Source organism: Gordionus sp. m RMFG-2023, chromosome 3, assembly GCF_954871325.1.
Source record: "Gordionus sp. m RMFG-2023 chromosome 3, tfGorSpeb1-WG-v2, whole genome shotgun sequence".
Taxonomy (NCBI): Eukaryota; Metazoa; Nematomorpha; class Gordioida; order Chordodea; family Parachordodidae; genus Gordionus; species Gordionus sp. m RMFG-2023.
The window spans coordinates 25,297,143-25,323,082 of NC_088777.1; the positions used below are offsets into that span (position 1 = coordinate 25,297,143).

Sequence of the window (25,940 nt, forward strand, 5' to 3'; positions counted from 1 at the left end):
GATATAATTATATTTAAAATTACGTTTAAGATGTTAGCCTTACCCCTATAAAAGGCTTTCGCGACAAAAAAATTATTTTGTGAACCAGAAACGTAAAAAAATATGTCTATAAGGTTTTGGATAGAGAATTATATTCTGTGTTCAATGATATAATTATATTCAAAATTACGTTTAAGATGTTAGCCTTTTCCCGTTAAAATGCTTTCGCGACAAAAAAATAATTTGTGAACCGGAAACGTTAAAAAATACATCTAAGCGGTTTTGGATAGAGAATTAAATTCTGAGTTCAATGATATAATTATATTCAAAATTACGTTTAAGATGTTAGCCTTTCCCCGTAAAATGATTCGCGACAAAATTTGTGAACCGGAAACGTAAAAAAATACATCTAAGCGGTTTTGGATAGAGAATTAAATTCTGAGTTCAATGATATAATTATATTCAAAATTACGTTTAAGATGTTAGCCTTTTTACGTTAAATGATTCGCGACAAAATTTGTGAACCGGAAACGTAAAAAAATACATCTAAGCGGTTTTATAGAGAATTAAATTCTGAGTTCAATGATATAATTATATTCAAAATTACGTTTAAGATGTTAGCCTTTCCCCGTAAAATGATTCGCGACAAAATTTGTGAACCGGAAACGTAAAAAAATACATCTAAGCGGTTTTGGATAGAGAATTAAATTCTGAGTTCAATGATAAAATTATATTCAAAATTACGTTTAAGATGTTAGCCTTTCCCCGTAAAATGATTCGCGACAAAATTTGTGAACCGGAAACGTAAAAAAATACATCTAAGCGGTTTTGGATAGAGAATTAAATTCTGAGTTCAATGATATAATTATATTCAAAATTACGTTTAAGATGTTAGCCTTTTTACGTTAAAATGCTTTCGCGACAAAAAAATAATTTGTGAACCGGAAACGTAAAAAATACATCTAAGCAGTTTTGGATAGAGAATTAAATTCTGAGTTCAATGATATAATTATATTCAAAATTACGTTTAAGATGTTAGCCTTTCCCCGTTAAAATGCTTTCGCGACAAAAAAATAATTTGTGAACCGGAAACGTAAAAAAATACATCTAAGCGGTTTTGGATAGAAAATTAAATTCTCAGTACATTGATATAATTATATTCAAAATTACGTTTAAGATGTTAGCCTTTCCTCGTTAAAAAGCTTTCGCGACAAAAAAATAATATTTGAACCGGAAACGTAAAAAATACATCTAAGCGGTTTTGGATAGAGAATTAAATTCTGAGTTCAATGATATAATTATATTCAAAATTACGTTTAAGATGTTAGCCTTTCCCCGTTAAAATGCTTTCGCGACAAAAAAATAATTTGTGAACCGGAAACGTAAAAAATACATCTAATCGGTTTTGGATAGAAAATTAAATTCTCAGTACATTGATATAATTATATTAAAAATTACGTTTAAGATGTTAGCCTTTCCCCGTTAAAATGCTTTCGCGACAAAAAAATAATTTGTGAACCGGAAACGTAAAAAAATACATCTAAGCGGTTTTGGATAGAAAATTAAATTCTCAGTACATTGATATAATTATATTCAAAATTACGTTTAAGATGTTAGCCTTTCCTCGTTAAAAAGCTTTCGCGACAAAAAAATAATATTTGAACCGGAAACGTAAAAAATACATCTAAGCGGTTTTGGATAGAGAATTAAATTCTGAGTTCAATGATATAATTATATTCAAAATTACGTTTAAGATGTTAGCCTTTCCCCGTTAAAATGCTTTCGCGACAAAAAAATAATTTGTGAACCGGAAACGTAAAAAATACATCTAAGCAGTTTTGGATAGAGAATTAAATTCTGAGTTCAATGATATAATTATATTCAAAATTACGTTTAAGATGTTAGCCTTTCCCCGTTAAAATGCTTTCGCGACAAAAAAATAATTTGTGAACCGGAAACGTAAAAAATACATCTAAGCAGTTTTGGATAGAGAATTAAATTCTGAGTTCAATGATATAATTATATTCAAAATTACGTTTAAGATGTTAGCCTTTCCCCGTTAAAATGCTTTCGCGACAAAAAAATAATTTGTGAACCGGAAACGTAAAAAAATACATCTAAGCGGTTTTGGATAGAAAATTAAATTCTCAGTACATTGATATAATTATATTCAAAATTACGTTTAAGATGTTAGCCTTTCCTCGTTAAAAAGCTTTCGCGACAAAAAAATAATATTTGAACCGGAAACGTAAAAAATACATCTAAGCGGTTTTGGATAGAGAATTAAATTCTGAGTTCAATGATATAATTATATTCAAAATTACGTTTAAGATGTTAGCCTTTCCCCGTTAAAATGCTTTCGCGACAAAAAAATAATTTGTGAACCGGAAACGTAAAAAATACATCTAATCGGTTTTGGATAGAAAATTAAATTCTCAGTATATTGATATAATTATATTAAAAATTACGTTTAAGATGTTAGCCTTTCCCCGTTAAAATGCTTTCGCGACAAAAAAATAATTTGTGAACCGGAAACGTAAAAAAATACATCTAAGCGGTTTTGGATAGAAAATTAAATTCTCAGTACATTGATATAATTATATTCAAAATTACGTTTAAGATGTTAGCCTTTCCTCGTTAAAAAGCTTTCGCGACAAAAAAATAATATTTGAACCGGAAACGTAAAAAATACATCTAAGCGGTTTTGGATAGAGAATTAAATTCTGAGTTCAATGATATAATTATATTCAAAATTACGTTTAAGATGTTAGCCTTTGCCCGTTAAAATGCTTTCGCGACAAAAAAATAATTTGTGAACCGGAAACGTAAAAAATACATCTAATCGGTTTTGGATAGAAAATTAAATTCTCAGTACATTGATATAATTATATTCAAAATTACGTTTAAGATGTTAGCCTTTCTCCGTTAAAATGCTTTCGCGACAAAAAAATAATTTGTGAACCGGAAACGTAAAAAAATACATCTAAGTGGTTTTGGATTAAATTCTGAGTTCAATGATATAATTATATTCAAAATTAAGTTTAAGATGTTATCCCAGTGGCATAGCTAGGAATTTTTCTTAGAGGGGGTCCATACATATAAAAGCCTGGGGGGCTTTGCCCCCCAGACTCCCTTTAACGGGCCTTCAACCCTTTCGCCCGGCCTTCGGCCGGGTTAATCTTACAAATCATAACCATATCTTCTATAATATATAATAAATATATTTTTTAAATGCATCAATAATATGTTATTATAATTTAGTAGATTATTCTCAATGACTTTATTATAATACTGTCCAGAATAATTTCAATAGTAATATAATATCCTTCCACAAACATCAAAACTAGAAAAATATAAATACTAATGGCATTTATTTAATATATAGTCACTTTTAAGTCTTTTGAACGTATAATCTAGAAAAAAGATTTAGCTCTGCCCCGTAGCTACGCCACTGTGTTATCCTTCCCCCTATAAAAGTCTTTCGAGACAAAAAAATTATTTTGTGAACCGGAAACGTAAAAAAATACATCTAAGTGGTTTTGGATAGAGAATTAAATTCTGACTACATTTATATAATTATATTCAAAATACGTTTAAGATGTTGGCCTTTTCCCTCTTAAATGCTTTCTCAAATTAAAAATACCTTAAAAAATTTATGATAAGGAAATAAGAGATATAAAGACAATAGAGGTAAATACAGTCGAAGATAAACAACAAGGAATTAATAAAAGGGTAGAACTGAATGTTGTTGAGGACAATTTTAACAAAGAAATAATCAAGTAATTACAATATATTTATACTTACTTAATATATAAAATCATAACCAAATATTAATTTAAAAATTAATATAATAAAATTAATTTTTAAAAACCGCAAATTATTTCAAAGAATTTATAAACAAAATTGAAAAGATCTTAAAATTTCCATAATTTTAATATATTATAATGTAATATTATTATAATATTTTTTCTCTAAAAAAAGCAATAAATTAATCAAATATCTCATTTATCATGTTATTTTTATTTTCAATATTATTTTTTAGCCTTTCGTATTACCAAGCTTTTCGACTTTTAGACCTACCCAAAAATATATTTTTTTTTTAAATTTCTTTTAGTAACAATATGCATATATATTTATTATTTTTATAAACATATTTCTCCCCTTCATAATTTTCAATTTAAGTGAAACGAATATTATTATTATTATTATTATATATACAATAAAATGCAATAAACAAAGTAAGATTTTATTTTAATTTAATACATATTGAAATAATATTGACAAACAATTTATAAAGATTAAACTTCATATTTAAATAATAATAGAAATTATGTTGTAAATTAATAATTTGTGATGAAAAATGAAAATTTTTTTTCATCTTTAAAAATAAATCAATTTAAATGTAATGATATATTTAAAAATTTATACAGGGCCTGAAACTCTTTAAAAAATATTACACCCAGCCCGAACAAAAATTATATAAAAAATAAACCCGGGCCAGGCCGTGTTTTACAGATCTCAAATAGAGTACAATTTTTTATTCTACCCTGTCCTTGCTGAGTAGCAGAGTTGTTAAAGGATACTTTTAAAATGATTCCAGATACATCTTCTAAAAGTAGATTTAAATATAGATACATCTAGTGATACAAAATATTTAAGCTGATTATTTGCGTAATATTTCTGGATAAAATACTGAGTTCGTCATATTTAAAATTATTAAATACATCGTCTAAAAACTTTTTAGATACATTACATTTACAAATGTATCTCGATACAAAACCGATCTAAAAAAATATTGAGCTAATATCACATCTATATAAAACATATAATTAAAATAATGATTGTTAGATTTTAATAATTCATGTACAAATATATAATTTAATTTTTTTATCAAATAAGAAAACGTGGGATCTTATCCAAAAATTAGCTACAGATTCTTAATTTTATTTCTAAAAAAATAAAAATTATTTTTTAATTTAAGGTAATTATGAAATATTCCTCTAGTTCATATTTTCGAGTTCACGACTCGAGTCAACTCAAGAGTTTAAAGTAAAAACAGAAATATATAATTCGTATTCACGACTCAGGTTGGAAGTCTAAAGTAAAAAATGCAAAAAATAGAATAAATATCTTAATTAATATTAACTAATTTGAAATATTTGTCCTCTAGTCGAAAGTTGACAACTCAATTTCAGTCGACTAATTCGACTAACTACTAGAGACTCTGAGTCGGAGTCTGGTGAATTCGACTTTTTGACAACACTTGTCTAATCTTATACGTTCACGGATAGAAATATAAAATTTGGGTGTACAATTACAAGCTTAAACTAAATTACAAATATAAAGATAAGTATTTTGTAAATGTATTTTGTGTATTAATAATTAATACTTCTCTAAATTTGCTAAAATAATATGCGTATTAAAAATAGAAATATAAACATAATTTGGAAAGGAAACATAGTAACATCGAATAAAAATTATGTATAAATACCAATTTAGAAATTTAAAAAGTATAAAATCTTTAAAGAGATGGAGGGGGGGGGGGGTGAAATCTTAAATCTAAATTGTTCAGTTTTAGAATTAAAGAGCAAAATTAATTTGAAATTATTAGAGTCAGAAAAAAGTTTGAGAAAGAAAGGAGATAAGAGTAGAATATAAAGGAAGGTAAACCAAATTTGTGTACCAAACTAAAACTTGAAAAAAATAAAACCGTTGTTGCAAGCTATACCGGTAAAAGTTGTAAGAAAATAAAGGAAAAATTGACCAGATAAAAAATTTAAAAAAGAATAACTGTTAACGTAAAACATTGGACAAAATATTCTCACTGACGTTAAGCCAGATAATGAAATCAAGTAGTAAAAACACTGACGCATATTTCATAGTCAATGGAAACCTAAACTCTTACTATTAATCAACAACAATAATATGATGTAAACGATCTATACTGCTAATCAAACCATTGTATAACCACTAAAATCCTAAGACCGATAATGTGAAAAATGAACAACGCAATATCAAGATGACAACGAATTTATGACTATTATTTTCAATACGACAAAGAAAAAAAATGTGAGGAGACGATTGAAAGATAAATATTTTACTTAAACACTTACTTATGACATTCTGCAACAACAAAGGATATAAACCTTTGTATTACCGGCTAAAGTAAAATAAGGAAAAAAAGTTCAAATGTCAAGAAAACAATGATATAGTCGACGTCAAGACCCAACCTTGGTTTTTTTTAATAAAGAAGGGGGGGGGGGGGGGGTTGATTATATTTGTTATTATTTTTTTTTTCTATGTTAATTTAATTTTATTTATAAAAGAGTTCAAGAGAAAATCTCCGAATCCGGTTTGGGTTTAGGGTTAGGTGACCAGACAAATAATAATTTATTATTTAGTTATAATAACAGAAACTTCATTTTTTTTAAAATTTATTTTATTTAATATTATTGACCATAAAATTTCATTATAATTATATAACAATTTTATAAAAACAAAATTATATTTCTATTTTAAAAAATCTATTTAAGCGAATTATCATAATATCTTCTAAAATATCATTATTGAGACTACCACATAGGTCCGACAATATATATTTTAATGATGAGAATGGCGTTCCGCTAAACTAGTAATCATTTAAGTTTAATATAATATATATAATGTTGTTGCTGAGATATCTAGAACAATTTTCGCCGTGTATAATTCTGTTTAAATTAAACTATTTTCTCCATAGAAGTCTAAAATATTGGATCCTTGTTAATTATTTTAATATGTAAAAATATTTCTAATAATGAGTTAATTGGAATCTATTCACTTTGATCTTGTGTAAATTTAATAAAAACAATTCTTTTTCTAATAGCAGTTTATTAAATAGATCATTAACATCATCAAGATCATTGTCGTTGAAATTAATGTTGATGCATACAATAATTTATAATTATTGATTATCTCTTTATTTATATTAAAAAATAGCATGATATATAAATCTATTTAAAATAACATTTTAAAAAAAATAACAAAAAAAAAATAACATTTAAAAAAAAAAAATTATGTTAAAAAAGACAAAAATAAATTTAAAAAAAGGACGGGGGGGAGTGGCTCTCATTGAGATCCGAGGAAACTAAGATAGTTGTCTTGAAACACAGTGATTTGACTTGCTTGTAACATTCTAAAAGAAAATCCATGATAACCATAAATTTGAGAAATTTTTTTACCAAAAATCTTGATTTATTAACTAGAAATAACTATTGGGATATAATGAAAATCAGAAAAGTCGTGGTACTTTCTAATTTTTGACCTTTCAGCTGTAATAATGGGATCAATGTTTGGGTTAGAGGGAAATTGGGAGACACAAGTGAAATCTCAAATAAGGTGTTTTCTCTAAAAATTATTTTATTTTGATAATCAAGGAATGTTTGTGAGCCCATCTGATCTTTTGCAATCAAATAGGGTAACGGATGAGTTAGAGAAAGTTAGGGGGCAACCCAAATTTGTTGGAATATAAAATTAATAGCTCTATGACGATTAAACATTCTTTTAGAATATACGCAGGCTAGACCATGTCGGCCCTTAAGATTGGAATTTATCCCGCATCCTTTATATTTATGGGATAGACATAGGTCATATAGCCAAATCTATTATCCTATGGTCACCCTCAGTATCTCATTGCATAGCAAAAGACCAAGATTAGCATTAGACAACTTCAAGGCATTCATGGCCACTCAGAAAACCTTGTCCCAATAACTAAAAGAGAATTATGACAATAACAAGAATTTAGTTAACAGCCTCGCCCTTTTGACCCCAAAGACAAATTGATAATCGTCATGGTAATCTAAGCCTTGAATCTTAATATGGTTCATTATTAAATTGGCAGTTAATCTTCGCTAAAGTACACAACTGCCATAGGCCTTATACCCTTATCAGATTTCGGTAAAGCAATAAGGCATTCCCCTCCCGACCCTCCCAATAGGATAGGAGCTATCTCAACTGGAGGTTTCATTAATAATTCTATTACAAAATAAGGTTAAATTGTTGATGAAGGAACCAAAATCAGGATTATTAAGGAAAAGTAATGTTAAAAAAAATAACTAGGTCGATAGCCATGGCTGAACTCCTATTAAAGGTTTTATTGAATTAATCACTTATTAACTGATAAAAGAAAGAGGAGAAGTAAAACTAGGGACCTGGGGAGTGGGGATAGACTCGACCAGATGCAGCCGTAGGGTGTTTCTCGTTATAAAGCAGCAAGGGTTTTATAATTAGTTGGAGCCATTTTATCATATGACATGGCTAACCCTAGGTTTATCTTTCTAGATAAAGTTTGCATTTCGAAGATCAGAAGGAATTCAAATCCTCGTACATGGGTAATACCAGAGTATTAAAGTTTAAGATCATATTCTTATTGTTGTAATTGTGGTAATATTTAAATTTACTAGATTAAGAAAAACGCCAGACAGGCAAATTACTTTTAAACAAAATTACGAAGCCGAAAGATATTCAAATCTACTCAAGAAAAAAGAATTAAATCTCGGTACAAATTGAGACTATGCAAATGTTGATTAAAGAAAAAGGATATATAATGGAGAAATTATGATGCGAAAAAGAATCATTAGATTATTATTTTTAACTTAAATTTACCTTTTATTATATTAATTTTATTTTTCTTATATTAATTTTATTTTTTCTTATATTAATTTTATTTTTTCTTTTATTTTGATTATGTTTTTCAGTATTTAATTATATTTATTATTATTTAATAAAGGAATCAATTATAATTTTAGTATATATTTTCTTTTTATATTTAGGTTCTTAAGTTCACAAACAAAAACTCCCAATTGTGACACTTATGACATTAAATTAAAGGAATCTTATAAACTTTAGTGAACACTTTATAGGGAAAAGTTAAAAAGTTCTCTCATGCAAAAGAAGAGTTCAAATTCCTATTTAAAGAGCCTAACTTAGATAAATTGCCAATAATCAGATTTCTCACATTTTTGGGTATATTTAAAAGTAGAATTTTGTAGCTTATTAAATATTTATTGCTATTATTGTAGTGTTGATTGTTTAATAGAGATAATTACACTCACAATCATAAAGTCAGTTTATATTATTTGATATTTCGGCACAATTCATGGCCACTTGTCCCGATTTTTTACACTTAAAACACAAACGCGAATCATCATAATCTGATTGTAACTCTTCAAATTTATTCGTGTTAATACCAAAAAAGATTAGAATATAATTTGGATTATAATCCCTCTTGTTTTTTCTCCCCTTTTTTTCTTCATTTTTGAATATACAATTTGAGGACAGGTTAAGAATCTGCAATTAGTTTAATTATGTCTTTACAAGCTACTATTTCAAACTTTTCTTTATATCGTTAAAATTTAGCCCACCATGTGGTTTTCTATAGAACTAAATGTTTACCGTCGTTATTGAAATATTTATAAAATTACTGGCATGACATATTATATATTTGTTTAACCATTAGCTCGGCCTCTAGTGTTGTTAAAGCAATCCGATTTCTCTCCTTTATCCAGACAGTCCTCATCAGGCTAAAAATGCGCTCGGATGAGGTATTAGAATGAGGTAAGGAGAAGATATACTCGCATATTTTCTCCAAGCATGGGGATTTATCGTTATTACGAAAAAATTCAACCCATTTCTCCTCTGCTTTTAGACCATTTAACTTTAGGTATTTTGGCGAATCATAAAAAATAGAGAGAATTAAAATCTCCTCAAATAAAACATCAATGTCTTTCGGTATTTTTAATATATTTATTAAATTATAAAAACCATCAATTGATGGTTTCTGTTCCAAGGTCATAATATTTATACATTTGTAAATAGAGTTATTAAAATCAAATTTGATTGTAAATATTCTAAAATCTTAATAAAAATATCTGCTTCATTTAAAAATGTATTTGTTAAATATAATTAACAATTTTATTAATGGATTTTTTTTTGTAGAAGACTTAAGGCTATAAACGTTATACTATATTATATTTATTTAATAATATGTTTGAAACGTTATATACATTGATTTTTATTTAATATTAAATTGATGTTAATTTTGTATATATACTAAGATGATAATGATTATTTCCACCTTTTGTTTTTTTGATTTTAGTCGAAAATAAAATCATCATTCCTCCTTAATTATTCAATACAATCGCACACAATTTATTCTACCATTCTATATTATTTATTCTTGTTCTTTATGGTGGAGGATAGGGGCAGCTTATTGGAAACTGGTGCAGAGACTGAATTCAACATATGTGCGCCTGGTATGGGCCTGAAGTTGAAGAGATGTGTTAGAGAGACTGGTTACATCCTTTGCGTGTTAGGTATGGGTCTTAAGATGAAGAGACCATTGTTTAAAGAATGATTCAATTTAATCGTTATAAATAAAAAAAATTTTTACATTCTCATAATTGCTAAAGATTTTGTAAGCACCTTTTTTGTTTTACAATTAAAACATCCTTAAATTTATTATTTTTCAACTTGTAAATATAATTTTTTTTGTTTAATAACAAGGATTAGTATTTAAAGTAATACAATTTCTGGAATATGGTAATATAATAATTAAATTAAAAAGTATTGACTATTATTATTATATTATTCCAATTTATATAGTTTAAGTTATACCTTTCTTATTGTTCTAAGTCAAGGGTATAACTACGAAAAAAAGCTATATGCTATTTTTAGGTTGACCCCTCTCTATTAACCATATATAGTGGAATTTATTTTTAATTACAAAAAAGAACTATTATGGATAACTACTAGCACAATTATAGTGTAAATTATACCTTATATATGTCGAGGATATTATTACAAAAAAAAGCTATATTGTATTGCTAGTTTGACGCCTCCCCACTCCCCTCCCAATTTATTAGATTTGTTGGTATACTAATCATTGTTATTTAACTATTTCTTCCAAATATTTTCTTATAAATTTTTGATAATATATGTATCATACATACCCCGTAATACAAATTTTTAATTCTTGTTATGATATTTGATATACTTTCCCCAGTTTTTTGATATTCTCTCAAAATTATTTCGTATTATCAATTGTATTGTCATTACTTAATTTTTTTTTATTTTTTTTTTTGGAGGGTGATGCATGTTAAATATAAGTAACAAATTTATTAATGGATTTTTTATTGTATAAGACTTAAGGCTGGAAACGTTATACTATATTATATTTATTTAATATTAAATTGATGTTTCAAACGTTATATACATTGATTTTTATTTAATATTAAATTGATGTTAATTTTGTATATATACCAATATGATAATGATTATTTCCACCTTTTGTTTTTTTGATTTTAGTCGAAAATAAAATCATCATTCCTCCTTAATTATTCAATACAATCCACAATTTATTCTACCATTCTATATTTTATTCTTGTTAATTAGTATTAATAATAGTATTATTTGAACATTTTAATATAATATTTTTAGCAATAGCGCCATAAAATTTATTATCAATTTTTAACTGTAAAGATGAACAGAGCTGTAGCATGATTTTGTGAATTTTTTTTAATAAAGAATATTCTGATTGCAACTGAATATTAACTGCATGAAGTAGATTTCCTACATGTGAAACGAATTCCAAATATGCCATTTCATACTCGAAAAAATTTTTCAAAATTTTAGGACAACTTTTAAAATCTCTATTTAAGAAGTTTTTTTAAGTTTGTAAAATTTTAAAATTCTATCGATGGCAGGGATTTATGAAAACCACCTGATAGGTATATATCGCAACAACTCACACCATTCCAAGTCAGACCACTTCACCAACTCTTTTAATTCATTAACTCTTTTAGTTGATGAACTAAATTCGCTAAAACATTTTATCATAATTATTTCGACATCCACAGATAGTACATTCATTACCTTCTTGCAAGAATTATGTAGTATATACAGCCAATTGGTATTAATTCATTATTATGCTGCCTCAATTCGGTAACTTTGGTTTTTGCCAAAATTTACAGAGGCATTATCAGCGCAGAAAGCTGACATGCAAATCATTGATAACCCTGAATCAGCATTGTTTACCATTATGTGGCTAGCAACATTGTGGATTTTTCACTATCCGTGTAAAAAATTTTAACAGTTTTATTGAAATGTTTTTATTCTTGTTGAAATAGCGAAGGGGGAAATGTTTTAATATTTCCCCTATTAGATGCATCTGTTAGAATTGCATATGGATGCCCATCTTTCAAATCGTCTAGAATTGACCTCTAGGATTTAGGTACTAAAACACTTGTAATAGCCTTGTTCATTTTTGTTCTGTCACAAGTAAGGTTTGCACTTATATTGGAGTCGTTAAAAAGATTCGACCCACATTGTGATGATATACTCTGTGAATGTTGAACTATATGATAGATGTATATGATTTCTGCAAATGTAGTTGCATCTGTATTATTTATTATTTTTGAGAATATTTTTGTATTATCGATGTAGATATACTCCCCTGTACTGACTTATATGAATGAAAGATGTATTATTGGATAAAAATAAAACAGGATAGAAAGAAATTTACAAACTAGACATAATTTTCGAATAAATATTTAAAATTTATTTAAAAAATATAAAAATAATCAATTAATGTCTCTCAAAATTATTATTTATATATTAAAAACGTTAAAATACTATAAAAAAAATTTCGGGAGAAATTAAAAAATTGCGGTAGATTTTTGCGGGAGATTTCCAATTGCGGTAGTTTTGCGGAAGAGAGATGTCTACGTGTAAACTAAAAAATTGCGAGAGTCTCCGGCTGATGGGGGGAGACATGGCAACCCTGCTCTCATATGTTAGAAGGTGGCCCTACTAATTGGGAGTATCTTAAACTCAATACATTAAAGGATAAGGAATTGAGTCAAATAAAAGTTTTCTTAAAGAGGAAAAAATCCTGGAAAAATAATTGTAATAGAAAAATTGAAAGGTTATGTATAATACGTAATACCTTTGAAATTCTGTAGTAAAATTGTGAATTTACTACATGTTGGACATCAGGGTCGGGATAAAATAAAATCTTAGGCTCGTTATTATGTATGGTGGCCTGGTGTGAGTAATGATATTGAAAAAATTTAAGGAGATATATTCCCTGTAATTCGTGTGCCGCTATGCCCTATAATGAGGTTGGCAGTAGTTAGATAAAATTAACTAAACTGTAGGAACGTATCCACGTAGACTTTTTTGATTTGGATAAAAGATTGTTAAATATGTTAAATATGACCAAAATTGAATATTATATTTTTTAGTTTAAAAGGTCACTGTAATAAAAGATAAGAAAAAATCGGTAACGAAAAATGAAATTGTAAAAGACAAATGTATTTTATTATAAAAAATGTATATAATGACAAGAATTTTGTATATAGATATATATAATAAAATTAAATTTTAAAATCAACAAAGAGTTCTCCCGTTGCCTTCCACTAAATTAAAAAAGATCATACTTTTTAGTGGTTGATTCATATTTAAAATGGATAGAATATGACGAAGTAAAGGGTTATACCACAAAAATTGTTATTAGAGAATAACGGGAATTATGGGCCAGGTAAGGTATACCTGATACGATCGTTACCGATGGAGGTCCAGCCTTTATAAGTGATGATTTTAAACAGTTTTGTGCTGAGTCACAGACCAAACACATTCTAAGCTCCACTGTATCATCCCAATGGATAAGCTGAGAGGATGGTAACGATTGTAAAGAATTGGCTCAGAAAGGCTGGAAAAGATAAAACGTGAGATTTATATCTTAATTTTCGATACCATGAAGGTTTCACTCCTTCGGAATTGTTTCTAGGTCGAAGAATAAAGGTTCCATTGGATTTGTTAAAACTAAAGAAAAATAGTTATATAATCCCGCTAGACAAACCTAGTGACCATAGGGGATTTAATGTGTTGCCTTATAAATTTGGGTAAGTGGAAAATAATTCCCAGGAAAAAAAAATCCCAATAATAATTCTTAGAAAATAATTTCCCGGAATTCTCAAAATTTTTAAATATTTTATTTGAGTTTATTTCGTGGATATATTTATAGGGAATTATTTCTCCTATTTTATTAATTTTGTGATTGTTAATATCTTTAAAAACGGGATTTTTTTTCTAGAGACTTATTTTACTAGATTCATAAATTTGACTATGAGGGTAAATTTATGCGACTAGTGAGTCTAATTTATGACCCACCGTTATTGAATGTACAGAATTAGTTATTTTTTATTAAAATAGCCTCATTCGATTAAATTCTTTCTCACAGTGGTAATTACATATTATGTATTGAAAGTATAATAAAATTATGTTCTGTTTCTCAGTGAGAGAATTTGAAAGTATAATGTGACTTGGTATTTAAATTAATATAAATCTGTAAAATTTTGTGAATTCACCATGTGTTACATGACATCATTAAATATACCAGTATGAAAATAATTTTTTTTTGATTTAGTGACCTTTATAAGTTCGCTGCCTTAATTTCGTTATATTATGGAGATTACAATTTTGCATTATGGCAGTTTTATAGAATTTTGGTGAATTACGGATGTTAAATAACATTTGTAAGAAATTACTTATTAATATATGACCAGATAAAAATTGTTGAAAAATATTAAGTGTTAATATAATTACCGCCATAGAGAAAATAAAAGTGTATTTCTTTTTCTTTACACACGCCCCACGACAATTAAATGGAAAATAAATTGAAAGTTATACTATTATTTAGGGAGCATAATAAATAGTATATATGGAATAAAGTTTACACAAGGATTAACACCATAAAAAAAACTAATAAAATGAATTATAATTAAATATGTTTATTTTCTTGTATGTTTTTTTTTATTGTAAACTGAGGTTCAAAATTATTAAACTCGTTATTTTTTTAAATTTTTTTTTGTAAAATAAAGTGGAAATTAAATTCTATCCTTTATATTATGTTACTATGCGAACCCCATCTCAGTTGGTTAATTTTAATGAATACTATGTGACTGTGATCCCAAAGAATGTCAGCATGGAAATTTAACAATTCCAAAAATAATCCGCCAATAGTAAAAAAAAAAAGTATTACAATTTTCAATCCGAAGGACATTTTATGGAGCAATATGACCTTCCGCTCAAGCTGTAAATGAATAACCAAATTGATAAATCAGTGTCCATGCCATAATCCAATTTCTCATAACAGTTTAGCTAGAGAGTTTGGAAACAACAATCATCGATCTTTCCCTCTGATTTTATTTATGATAGCATGACAAATATTTTATTGACTACGAAGGACTATACTGTAGCAATTACTCCCATAATATCAATACTTCCCACCGTAAATACGTTAGATATAATCTGGAAAAACTCTCTTAGTTTAATTATTTAAAATATTGTAATATATTTCTATTTTTTAAATACTGAATAGATATTTTATATAATTTTTTTTAGTAAATGCCTTTTTCCCATAAAGGGGTTGCATATCGTAGCCTTGCATAATTTTAATAGATAATTATAAGGCAGCCGTCAATCAACAATATTGTGTATTATTGATTGGTTGGAATTTATAATAATAAAGATATAATTATTATGATATTTTTATTAGTTATTAGATTATGATATTGTTATTCATTTTTTTTATTAGGCTTATAAAATGTTTGATATTAGTTAAATAATATTAAATGCAATTTGGTGTATTATTCTTACATTATTCTTGATTTATGATAAAAGTTAAATTAACTTAATATAAATAAAGTTAAGAGTATGATATATTTGAATGAAAGGAGAATGCTAAATCATTACCATACCAGGGAATAAAAACATATTTAAGAATGTTGGAGTATAGCACCTAATAATAGAAAAATATATTATATTTTACAAAATATTAAAAATCTTTGTACCATAGGAAAGTTCTCAAAGTTGAAAGAGTATAACAGATCTTTAAAATTCAATTTGTTCCTTCTTTTTCAGAGAAGGAGAGGGATATAACAATTAACCCCACCTTGGTACCCTAATTTAGAATGATATAATATCAACATTAATTTTCTAACTTCTTTAAATATTTTAATATTTTTAGAAATTTTTGTTTATTACAATTGTGGTAACATATTTTTTTATTAGGTTTAAATAATAATTTTGCTAATGACCTATTAATAATGTAACTGTTGCAGCTGTCCAAAATGGAATTAAATAATTTAAAGAACAATATATTATAAGCAATGTCAATCAATGTGGATTTTGTTATTCTATTTTGGTTTTATATAAATCATTCATTATTCATATTTTTGAGAAGGAATAATAAAGTTAATTATTTTTTGAATAAGTTAATTTCTGGGTTGTCGATAATGGTACTTTGTGACCAGGATCAAAGGGTCCTAGGTTGGCGGAATTCACCTAAATAAACAGGTAAATAAACCATATTTATGTATATATTAATTTTTAATCAAATTAAAATGAAAATCGCAATGTTTTAGTTGAACATTCACGATAGGCCAGGATTTTTGTTTAATAAATAAGATTTGAATTTTTAGAATAAGGATTTTTATAGGAATTATTAATATTTTTGAAGTAATTATAAAATTTAAGAATGAATTTTTTTAAAATAATTATATGAAAAGTCGGACTTTACTAGTGAGGAAGTAAGCGACTGGGCGGTGGTCATTTAATTTTATAAAAGAAATATAATATATATGGTATAAAAGATATTTATTTGGATTATAATAATTATTACTGATAATTGAATAAAATAATTTTTTAATGAATTTTAACCCTATTATAGAAAGGGAAAAATAAAATAACTTTTTAATTGTTAAGTATTTAACATTAAAAGGAAGTAATTTTGGTTAAATTTGGAAATACCAATGTTCGTTGATGGTTACTGGCAAAAAGAAATTAAGAATGTTGGGATATGTATTGATGATTAAATAAATCAAAAACACAATTATTATTATTGTATGAATTTTAACCTTATTTTAAAGGAAGTTGTTGTAAGCAAGTAAATTTTAATATCATAAAGATGAACTAAAATAAAAAAATTTAAATTTTAAAGTCGAGTTGGATTCATAAAATATATCAATTGGTAATTTAGAAGTTTGTATAAAAAAAAATTAAGAATTTTTGAAATAAAGTTTAATGAATGATTTTAAAAAAATACTTATAATTTTAGTCCTATAAACTAATCTGACTAATAGCTGGTAGAAAGTGATAATGTATTTTAACATATAAATATTATATTTTATGTTTGAACTGGCCTATATCGTAAAATGGTATAATCAACATATATACTATTAATATACATTAAATACCTAGTGAGAAAGAGAGGTTCATTAAATGAAGCTGTCTAACTTAGACAGGTTCATATTGTTATGTATTTTGTTAGTTATACTTAGTGTTGTTAATTGGTTGGTTGTATAAAACCAGACCCGGGGTTTGGGTCTAAAAAATCGACCAAACCAGCTCTGAGCACAGACCCGGGGTTCAGACCTTCATTAAGATAAATTATCCTTAATAATAATTATTAAACTTTATTAATTAATAAAAGATAAAAAGTATAAATTGATATTATAAATTATACTATATTTTGACTTTAGAATAGGCACATCCCCCCCCCCCCCCCTTAAATAATACGAATATCCAAAAGTATTATAATTATCTCAATCAAATTTAGGAACTAATGTTATCAAATATATATGTCCAATAGACACATTTCTAAAATTATTTAAAAAATCAATATTAAAAAATAGGGATGAAATTAAAAGAAAGTTAGCACCTCATTCTGAACTAGTAAGGGGAATTGGCATAGCGATACTAATTTATTTAACCAGGGTATGCTGACACACTTTCTAAGAAAGTTTCCAAGACCCATAGACCGGTCTGTTTTTTTGATTCCTTTTTTTCAATACCGGAAATTATTTTTAAAACTCACAAAAAAAAAAGATTTATATTTTGATTTAAAAATTTAAAAAAAATGAAATAAAAATTTATTACTGGATATATAAAATGCAAATGTGTTATCTTAAACATAGTAAAAAAATTAAATCAATTTATATAGTTTATTTAATTAAAGTTAAATAACTTTTTAAATAAATGTGTTATTTATTATAATTAATTTTACAAACAAAAATTTTTATCTCAACAATGGGCTTTATTTATTAAATCGTCACCCACAAGTGCAAGTCAAAAGCAAGACAACACAAGCACAACAAAACAAGAACAACACTGAAAAATAGTGACTATTTATAAAATATTGGCAATTTCTAAAACACAAATTCAAATATAAATTAATGATAAATTATTAAATATATATAATATTAATATGGTTAAGTTTAAATGTTATGTTAGCGTCAGTCTCAGTCAGTCAGTTAGTGTTGTTTTAATTTGCTATGCTAGGTCGTAAAATTTAAGACCAAATTTTATGCTCAGGCTTGCTCTGAGCCTGAACCCGGGGTGGAAACCCGGATTGTGAATGTTTTAACAAATTCCAATCAAAAGCACCCAAAATTATAAATATTTAAATGGTAAGAAAAATGAGAATAAAATAAAGCTTTAAATTATTAATTTAGAAGGTATAATAATAATAATTAATTTAAGATTAGATATGAGATTTATTTTAACTTACTTTACATTTATCTGAACCCTGTGTCTGAACTCCGGGTCGGCCTGAGCACAAAATTTGAAATTAACAACACTATGCTGACTTGACATTACAACATAATGTTAATTAAAGAGATAGCGAGGTTCGTTTTATTTTCAAAAAAAACAAAAAGATTTTTTTTTGTTAAATGCCGTGGTTGGAATTTATAAATCGACACTGGAACGAAAGTTTTTTTTTATTATTTAAATTACTTTGTTTATTGTATATATTTTTTTTTGTATATTTTTTTAAAAATATTTAAGTAATTGATTTTATTTTTATGTACCTAAAGAAAATGAGTTCATCGCACCTTTGTTTAAAAAAAACAAATTATAAACCTAATGAAATTATATTTTTTATAATATTTTTTTTATTACGATGCTTGAATTTTATAAAAAAATAAATATCTTTTCTTTTTGTGTAGTATACATTTAAACTTCAAACTACGAAAATTTTCAATAGATTAACAAACGAGACAAACTCTTATAATATTATATAAAACGTTTTTATACTATACAGATAAGATTTATTTAAATAATATAGATATGTACATCTATCTTAATACTAACTGCTATGATGTAGAATAACATGAACATATTAAAGTGTACATGATTATAGTATATTTAAAAAAAATAGCTATATATAAAAGAGTAGTGCTGCAAACATTTCTAAAAAAATCGAACTCACGTTCTTTCAAAATTTTATGATAAATTTTTTTTTTAAATTTAACTTAATAAAAATAAATGTCTTATATTTTTTAACATATATTAACCATGTTAAAATATTATATAGTTTTTTGATATTTTATAATTGTTTATCAAAATTTTCATCGATAGACAAGAATGCTTGGCAGTTAATACGACTCGCTACAGTGGCAGATGAGGGGATTCGGTATTATACTTAATAAACAACTCTTTTAACAAGGGGAATTTATTAAAAAAAATTATTGTTTTGTCCTTTGTTTCAAATAATTGAGATAAGTCATCCTCCTCCAATCCTCTACTTCCTCGTTTTATAAATATTTATACAAAAATATTAAATTTTCATTTAAAGCATTTTAATATTGTTAATAAAAATATAAAATCCTAGGTATAAGATTTAAAGAAATCATTTATATATTAAATAAAAGTTAATTATTTCTACAATATAAAAATTTATACTTTAAATTATGTTCAACAATTAAAATATAAAATCCTTGATTAAAATAATTATGATTAAATTTCAGAAAATGACATTAAAAATAAATTCTAAATTATATCAACAATTCTATCTATGCACATAATATAATTTAATAATTTTTGCTTAAAATAAATTAAACTGGCTATTTAGTTATATTATATAAAATAAAATAATTAATATTACAATCAAATGTTGTTTTAAATTGGAACTTGAAGATTTTGAAATTGATTTATTACTTTTTAAGCTCATTTTATTTGGTAAGTATTGAATTAGTTCCTTCAAGGATGTTACTGTAAAGTATTTATCATATTTGGGCCATGGTATTGGTGATGTTGATTCATCTGATTTTAAATTTTCAGAATCAGATGATGATAATGAAATAATAATATCCATGCCTATGCTAATCTATTAAATTAATGTATAAACAATAATATTCAAATTAATAAACTATAATAATTGCTTGTTAAAAAAATTGAAATATTAATAATGAAAAACAGCTGATTAAAAAAATATAAGACTTTTTCGTAAAAAATTTGAATTAATATTAAATTTTTCAAATAAAAAAATAAAAATATTTTTAAAATTGAACGGTTAAATTTGAATGCGTTCGTCAACAAAAAAAGGCGTTCAAGTTCATCAAAAATAAAAGGAACGCCCATCATTTTTTTCAAAGAATCGAACTTCGTTCAGAACGCGTTCGTTTACAGCAACAAAGGGATTTATTTTTTTAAGAACAAAATCATAATTATTTTATCATTCATTGTTCAAATTTTAAATAGGATTATTTAGAATTTTGGAATTATATTTTTATCAATTTTCCATATTTATAATTTAAGTTATATTTGACATGAATATGTCAAACTTCATTTCTGAAAGTTTATAAAAAAATCGGAAAGCATATATTATAAATCAGAAAATTTCAACTGTACCCTGAATTCATAGTGGCTCAATTGCGATTGCGATTGCGATTTAGACGCCTTAAATACAAAATACAGTAAATATGATATCGCATTCATAGTTACCGATCGCGCGATTTGATACGCGAAAGCAAATCGCCGCGATTTTTTCAAAACACAAATCATTTTGTGTTTATCGCGAGATTTTGAAATAGTGCTTCGTTAAATACAGATTTTGGTGAATTTAGCTCAAAATTTTATTTAGCACTAATTTAAAATAAAGGTTCGTGATATTTTTAATGAAATGACAGGGGAGAATGATTGTAAAATATAGCATTTTAATTGAAAATATATTTATTATTTAGGTGATTTCATTGATACTGACAATACATCAGATGTTACAGTTATTAATAAAGATTCTGTAACACTAAATCTTAATTTTTTTTTTTTTTTTTTTTCTCTTTAGCTTTCACCTTTTCTGGTGGTAAGCTCCTTCAACATCTCTCTCCACTTTATGTTATTCGTACAATCTCTTTTATCTATTTTATACTTCTTTATATTGGCTCTAACTTTATGGCCCCATTGAAGTTTTGGCCTTCCTCTTTTACGTTTGCCCATCACTTCCAATCTTCACTAAATCTTAATGATTCTAGTAATTAATATTCTCTAAAAACTTATATTATTTATATTTAACAATCTATACCCTCTGTTGGATCACCTAGTTCATATTATAAATATCCTAAGAGAAAGAACAATAATATGGGTAATTTATATTTTTTAATTTTTTGATAAATTTTAAATAGATGAATATAGGGAACTAATTAAATTTGAAAAAGAAAAATCATTATTAACATTGGAATTGCTTAAAAATAAATCAACTGAATATGGAATATGTCTAATGTTGAAAGAAAAATTAGATGATTGTACAAAACAGGAAAAAAAAGAATTAACAACTAGAATATTTGATGTTATAAAAGATTTTAATTGAATAAAATTATTTTGTATATATTTATTTTATTTGAAATAGATATTTTTTATGTATTTATATTATTTGAAATAAATATTTTGTGAAATACATTGAATGATATAATTATTACCAAAAGTCCTACATTAATTAAGCTTGTGAGTTTGGTAATCAATAATATCTAAAAATATATTATTTATAATGAAGGATCTTCTGTTGAATCTGGTAGTTAATTTATAAATGTCCTAAGAGAAAGTTTAATGACACTGGTAATTTATGTTTATTTGCTTTATAAAAATATTTTAAATAGATGAATTTAGAACATCTATATAACTTTTTTAGTGACATATTCCTACAAATATATTTAATGAGTTTAGACTATATTAATAATAACTTTATTTTTATTATAATATATATAAAATACAAAACAAGATTTTTATATAAAATATAAAACAAGATTTTTATATAAAATACAAAATAAATATCTATAATATGGGATTTTTATATAAATATAAGCATAATAAATTTATATTAAACTTTGCAATATTTGTTGCTGATTTAATTGATTGTGGTTTAAATAAATTTTCAGGGGGTGATTCTATTTTAGGATTAAAAGAAATAAATCTTTCCTTATCAATAATTATATTATGTAGTAATGTGCATGTTTTTATGCTTTCTTTTATTAATATTAAGATTATTTAATCTTCTACTCTTCAACATCATTCTGTAAAAAAATATTAATTTGAGGATGGCTACCATTTTGAATTAATATAATGTCGTATCCGCAGTAAACAGTGTCTGCTTTAACAATCGCTTTGCAAAATCGCTGCGATCCATCAGCTGATCGATCGCAGCAATATCGCGTCTAAATCGCGATCGCACTATGAATTCAGGGGTACGATTCGATAAATAACATCGATAAAAAATATCGAAAGTCGATATAATTCAAAATAAATAGCAAAAGAAATAAAAAAAATGCCAGAAATACGGTTATAGGATGAATCTGAAGATAGATAAATTTCACCTTCATAGGGGAAATGGACACTGGGTTTATGAAGGGTGGGCGTGTCTGTTCAAAATGGTAATTAAATATTTAAATAACAATATATTATAAGGAATGTCAACCAATGTGGATTTTGTTATTCTATTTTGTTTTTATATACATCATTCATTGAAGGAAAAATAAAGTTAATTGTATTTTGAAAAAGTAAATTTCTAACAATATTTTTTGATAAAAAGGATAGAACCTGGACATGGAAACGTATTACAATATTGAGTCTGATGCGTTTCACCTATTGAAGCTATGGATCTTAAATTTATTTGAAATCTAACGCGATATCTATAGCCTGCATCACATAATTTGCTACACTTTGACCATAATGTCCACTAAAAGTAAAGGTTTTTAAATTAATAGAATTATTTAAATTAATTACCTGCGTGTATTTAATTGATGGATCAATTGTGGTTGAGAAAACCGATAAAATATTTTTATTATAACCAATGGCCGGAATATCATATGTTAATAAATCGTTCATTTTAGCTAAACATGAACTTTTGATATATAAACAAGATTCATATTGTAATTTCTCGTCCAATGAATTGAAACATATCGTAGGGTTATTACAATTTCGAGTGCGATATCGAAAGTTTGATTTCAAATAGGTAACATTTAGTACATTAGTAATATTGAAATAAGTTTCATATTCACAATTCAGATCATTGCACTCATGCCAATTTGTCCATTGACTCAGTGAGGTTATATTTTCTGATTTACAAATAGATGGAGAGTACATAGAAGAATTGCATAATGCTTCTTGAACCTCTCCCTCAACACTAATATTGCACACACCTCCACCTGTAGGATTCGGCTGGTTACATTTTCTTAGACGTATTGTTCGACCGACTCCACATTTAGCGCTACACAGATTACTATTCCAATCATTCCATTTGCCCCAAGCTCCATTAACTTATTGCAAATAAATTGTATTTTGTAAATTAAGTAAAATATATTTTAAAACATGGAATTTTGTTTCGACTATGCACTATAATAAAACATTCTTAAACCTATATATTTTAAAAGATATACAATAAATTAAGAGCCATCTACTGATAGAGATAAGTTTTAAGTGAAGGATTTTGATGGAGATCCGATGTTATAAAAACCTTCTTAAAAATCATCAGCCGTGGCCTATTTAGAAGACGCTTTTTGGGTATGAAACAGTCTGAAGTAAAAAAAATTTTGATGACTAAAAAATCCTTTTTACATCAGGGTTGTTAAAAAAAGTAGCATGCGACCGCGAATGCCATTTGTCAAAAAAAGTAGCGCGTTATTGCTACCACTATTTTTTCAAAAAAGGAGATATTAGCTACTTTTTTTAGAAAAAGTTAACTCTTGTATGATCACTGCTGAATTTTAAATAGAATAAAAGAGTTGTTGGAAAACATTATTATCATTTGATAAAATAAAAAAAAAAATTGTTTAATATTAAGATTCTATAGATATATCATTGTATAATTTTAAAAGGGTTGTGAAATGTTGGAAATTTTTATAGTCATTGAATGGAATGGGGAATTTTTTATAATCATTGAATGGAATGGGGAATTTTTTAAAGGGTTATTTATTTTTAATGTCATTATAATGAAATAAAGAATTTTATAAAGGGTTATATTTTTATGTCATTGTAATGAAATAGAGAATCTTATAAATGTTGAAAAGTTTGATTTTCACTGTGATAAAATTATGTTGGAAATGTTTTTAATTTCAATGGAGGTGAAATTGAGAATTTTGATACAAAAAAAAACTTTTAATTTAATGGAAATGGAAATGTTATTTCTAGTGTAAATTTTAACATTTGATAAGAATTATTTTGAAAATATAATTTTAAATTTAATAGAAATGTGATTTCTAGCGTAAATTTTGACATTGATAAGAATTATTTTAAATAATATATTTTAAATTAATAGAAATGTGATTTCTTGTTAAAATTGGAGATTTCATATGAATAATTTTCATATGAATATAAATTGTAAAATATTTTAAACACTAGTGAAAAATGTTTTAAATTGAAAAATTTGTCTTAGATTAAAATTTTATATTTTACCTTCATGAGTCCCACAATCTGCTGTTGTGCAGATGTAAGAGGCGTTTAATAGATTCAATATTAGTCCTTTTCATTTCTTACCAAATAAAAGTAATCATGATAAATAAGGGATTATCGAACATGGAAATTGGCTGAACTGCACTAATTGTAAAATTATGACTAAATTTATTTGTGCTTGTTAACTTGTTGAATAAGCCAAAACGAGTAATTGTTAATATTTATGCCTTCATATTAAATTAGAAATTGTGATTAGCATGAGATTGATAAAGATTCTGAGTAAAATAAAGTTGTTATTTTATTATTTAATTTATTTTTATAGAATGTCCATTGAATGTTAAGCCTAGACCTCAATTATTATAAAATATGACTTAATTCAAATCTGCTTAAAACTCAAGAAAATGACATTTCTTTTGATAATAACTAAAACGATGTCGGTTTTTTTTAAAGATAATGGCTAGGACGAATATGCTTAATAACAAGTGTTGCTAACAAATAAATCTTTTTCCAATGTAATTATTTCATTGTTTAAATTATATTGAATTTAATTTTTAATTTAAAATATTCAGAGTTAAATTATATTAAATCCATTTCTGTTGTCGCATCAACCCTCGGAAACTTGAAGCACGATGCACTTTCTTTTCGGAAAAAGATAGTGGAAAAATTACCCATCGCACAGGTGATAAAGAATATTTATATATTTACCAAGACATCTATTTAGAAATTTGAAATTTAAATTTTTCTGCTATCCATCGTTTATAATAGTATATTTTTATTAATCTTTTATTTTATTCTTTTTTAAAAATATATATTTTTAAAATATATTTAATTCTTAGTTGTGATGATTTAATGAAAAATATTGACGATTTAATTTCACATGCATATAAATTATATGTGATACGTGATATATAGCGCATCGCCCTCTAACGTTGAATACACAACAGAGCAACGCTAGGTTTTCCTCATTTCCATCTAATTGGAACAATTTAATTTGGGTATAAAAGTAAAAATATGAGGAGCCCTCCACACGTTTGTCAACATTTCGAAAAATGTTGCTTAAACCTCTATAGGCTTTAATTTAAAAAGGAGTGGGACAAAGAAAAAGCCTATACCCGAGAATTACAGTATAATTTAATTACTTTAAAGGTGGGTGATGGCTGATTTTAAGCTTAATTTCTTTAGTGTAAGTTATAATTATTGAGATA

At 25.9% G+C, this 25,940-nt stretch overlaps 1 protein-coding gene and 1 long non-coding RNA gene across 2 annotated transcripts in view; both read right to left on the reverse strand.

Annotated features, from left to right (window-relative positions):
• Nucleotides 1-16,202: 16,202 nt before the first annotated feature.
• Nucleotides 16,203-23,182, reverse strand: LOC135925680 (uncharacterized). The gene is made up of 3 exons (XR_010571709.1): nt 23,071-23,182; nt 22,885-23,023; nt 16,203-16,359 (listed from the first exon to the last, which is right to left on the reverse strand). It is a non-coding gene; the product is annotated as an uncharacterized LOC135925680 (long non-coding RNA).
• Nucleotides 23,183-23,209: 27 nt separating this feature from the next.
• The window catches only part of LOC135926828 (A disintegrin and metalloproteinase with thrombospondin motifs adt-2-like), a 43,219-nt gene continuing 40,488 nt past the window's right edge, over nt 23,210-25,940 (reverse strand). The window contains exons 12-13 of the mRNA XM_065462758.1: nt 23,274-23,603; nt 23,210-23,223 (exon numbers count right to left, since the gene is read on the reverse strand). Of these exons, the coding sequence (XP_065318830.1) occupies nt 23,210-23,223; nt 23,274-23,603 (344 nt within the window). The remainder of the gene's footprint in view (nt 23,224-23,273; nt 23,604-25,940) is intronic.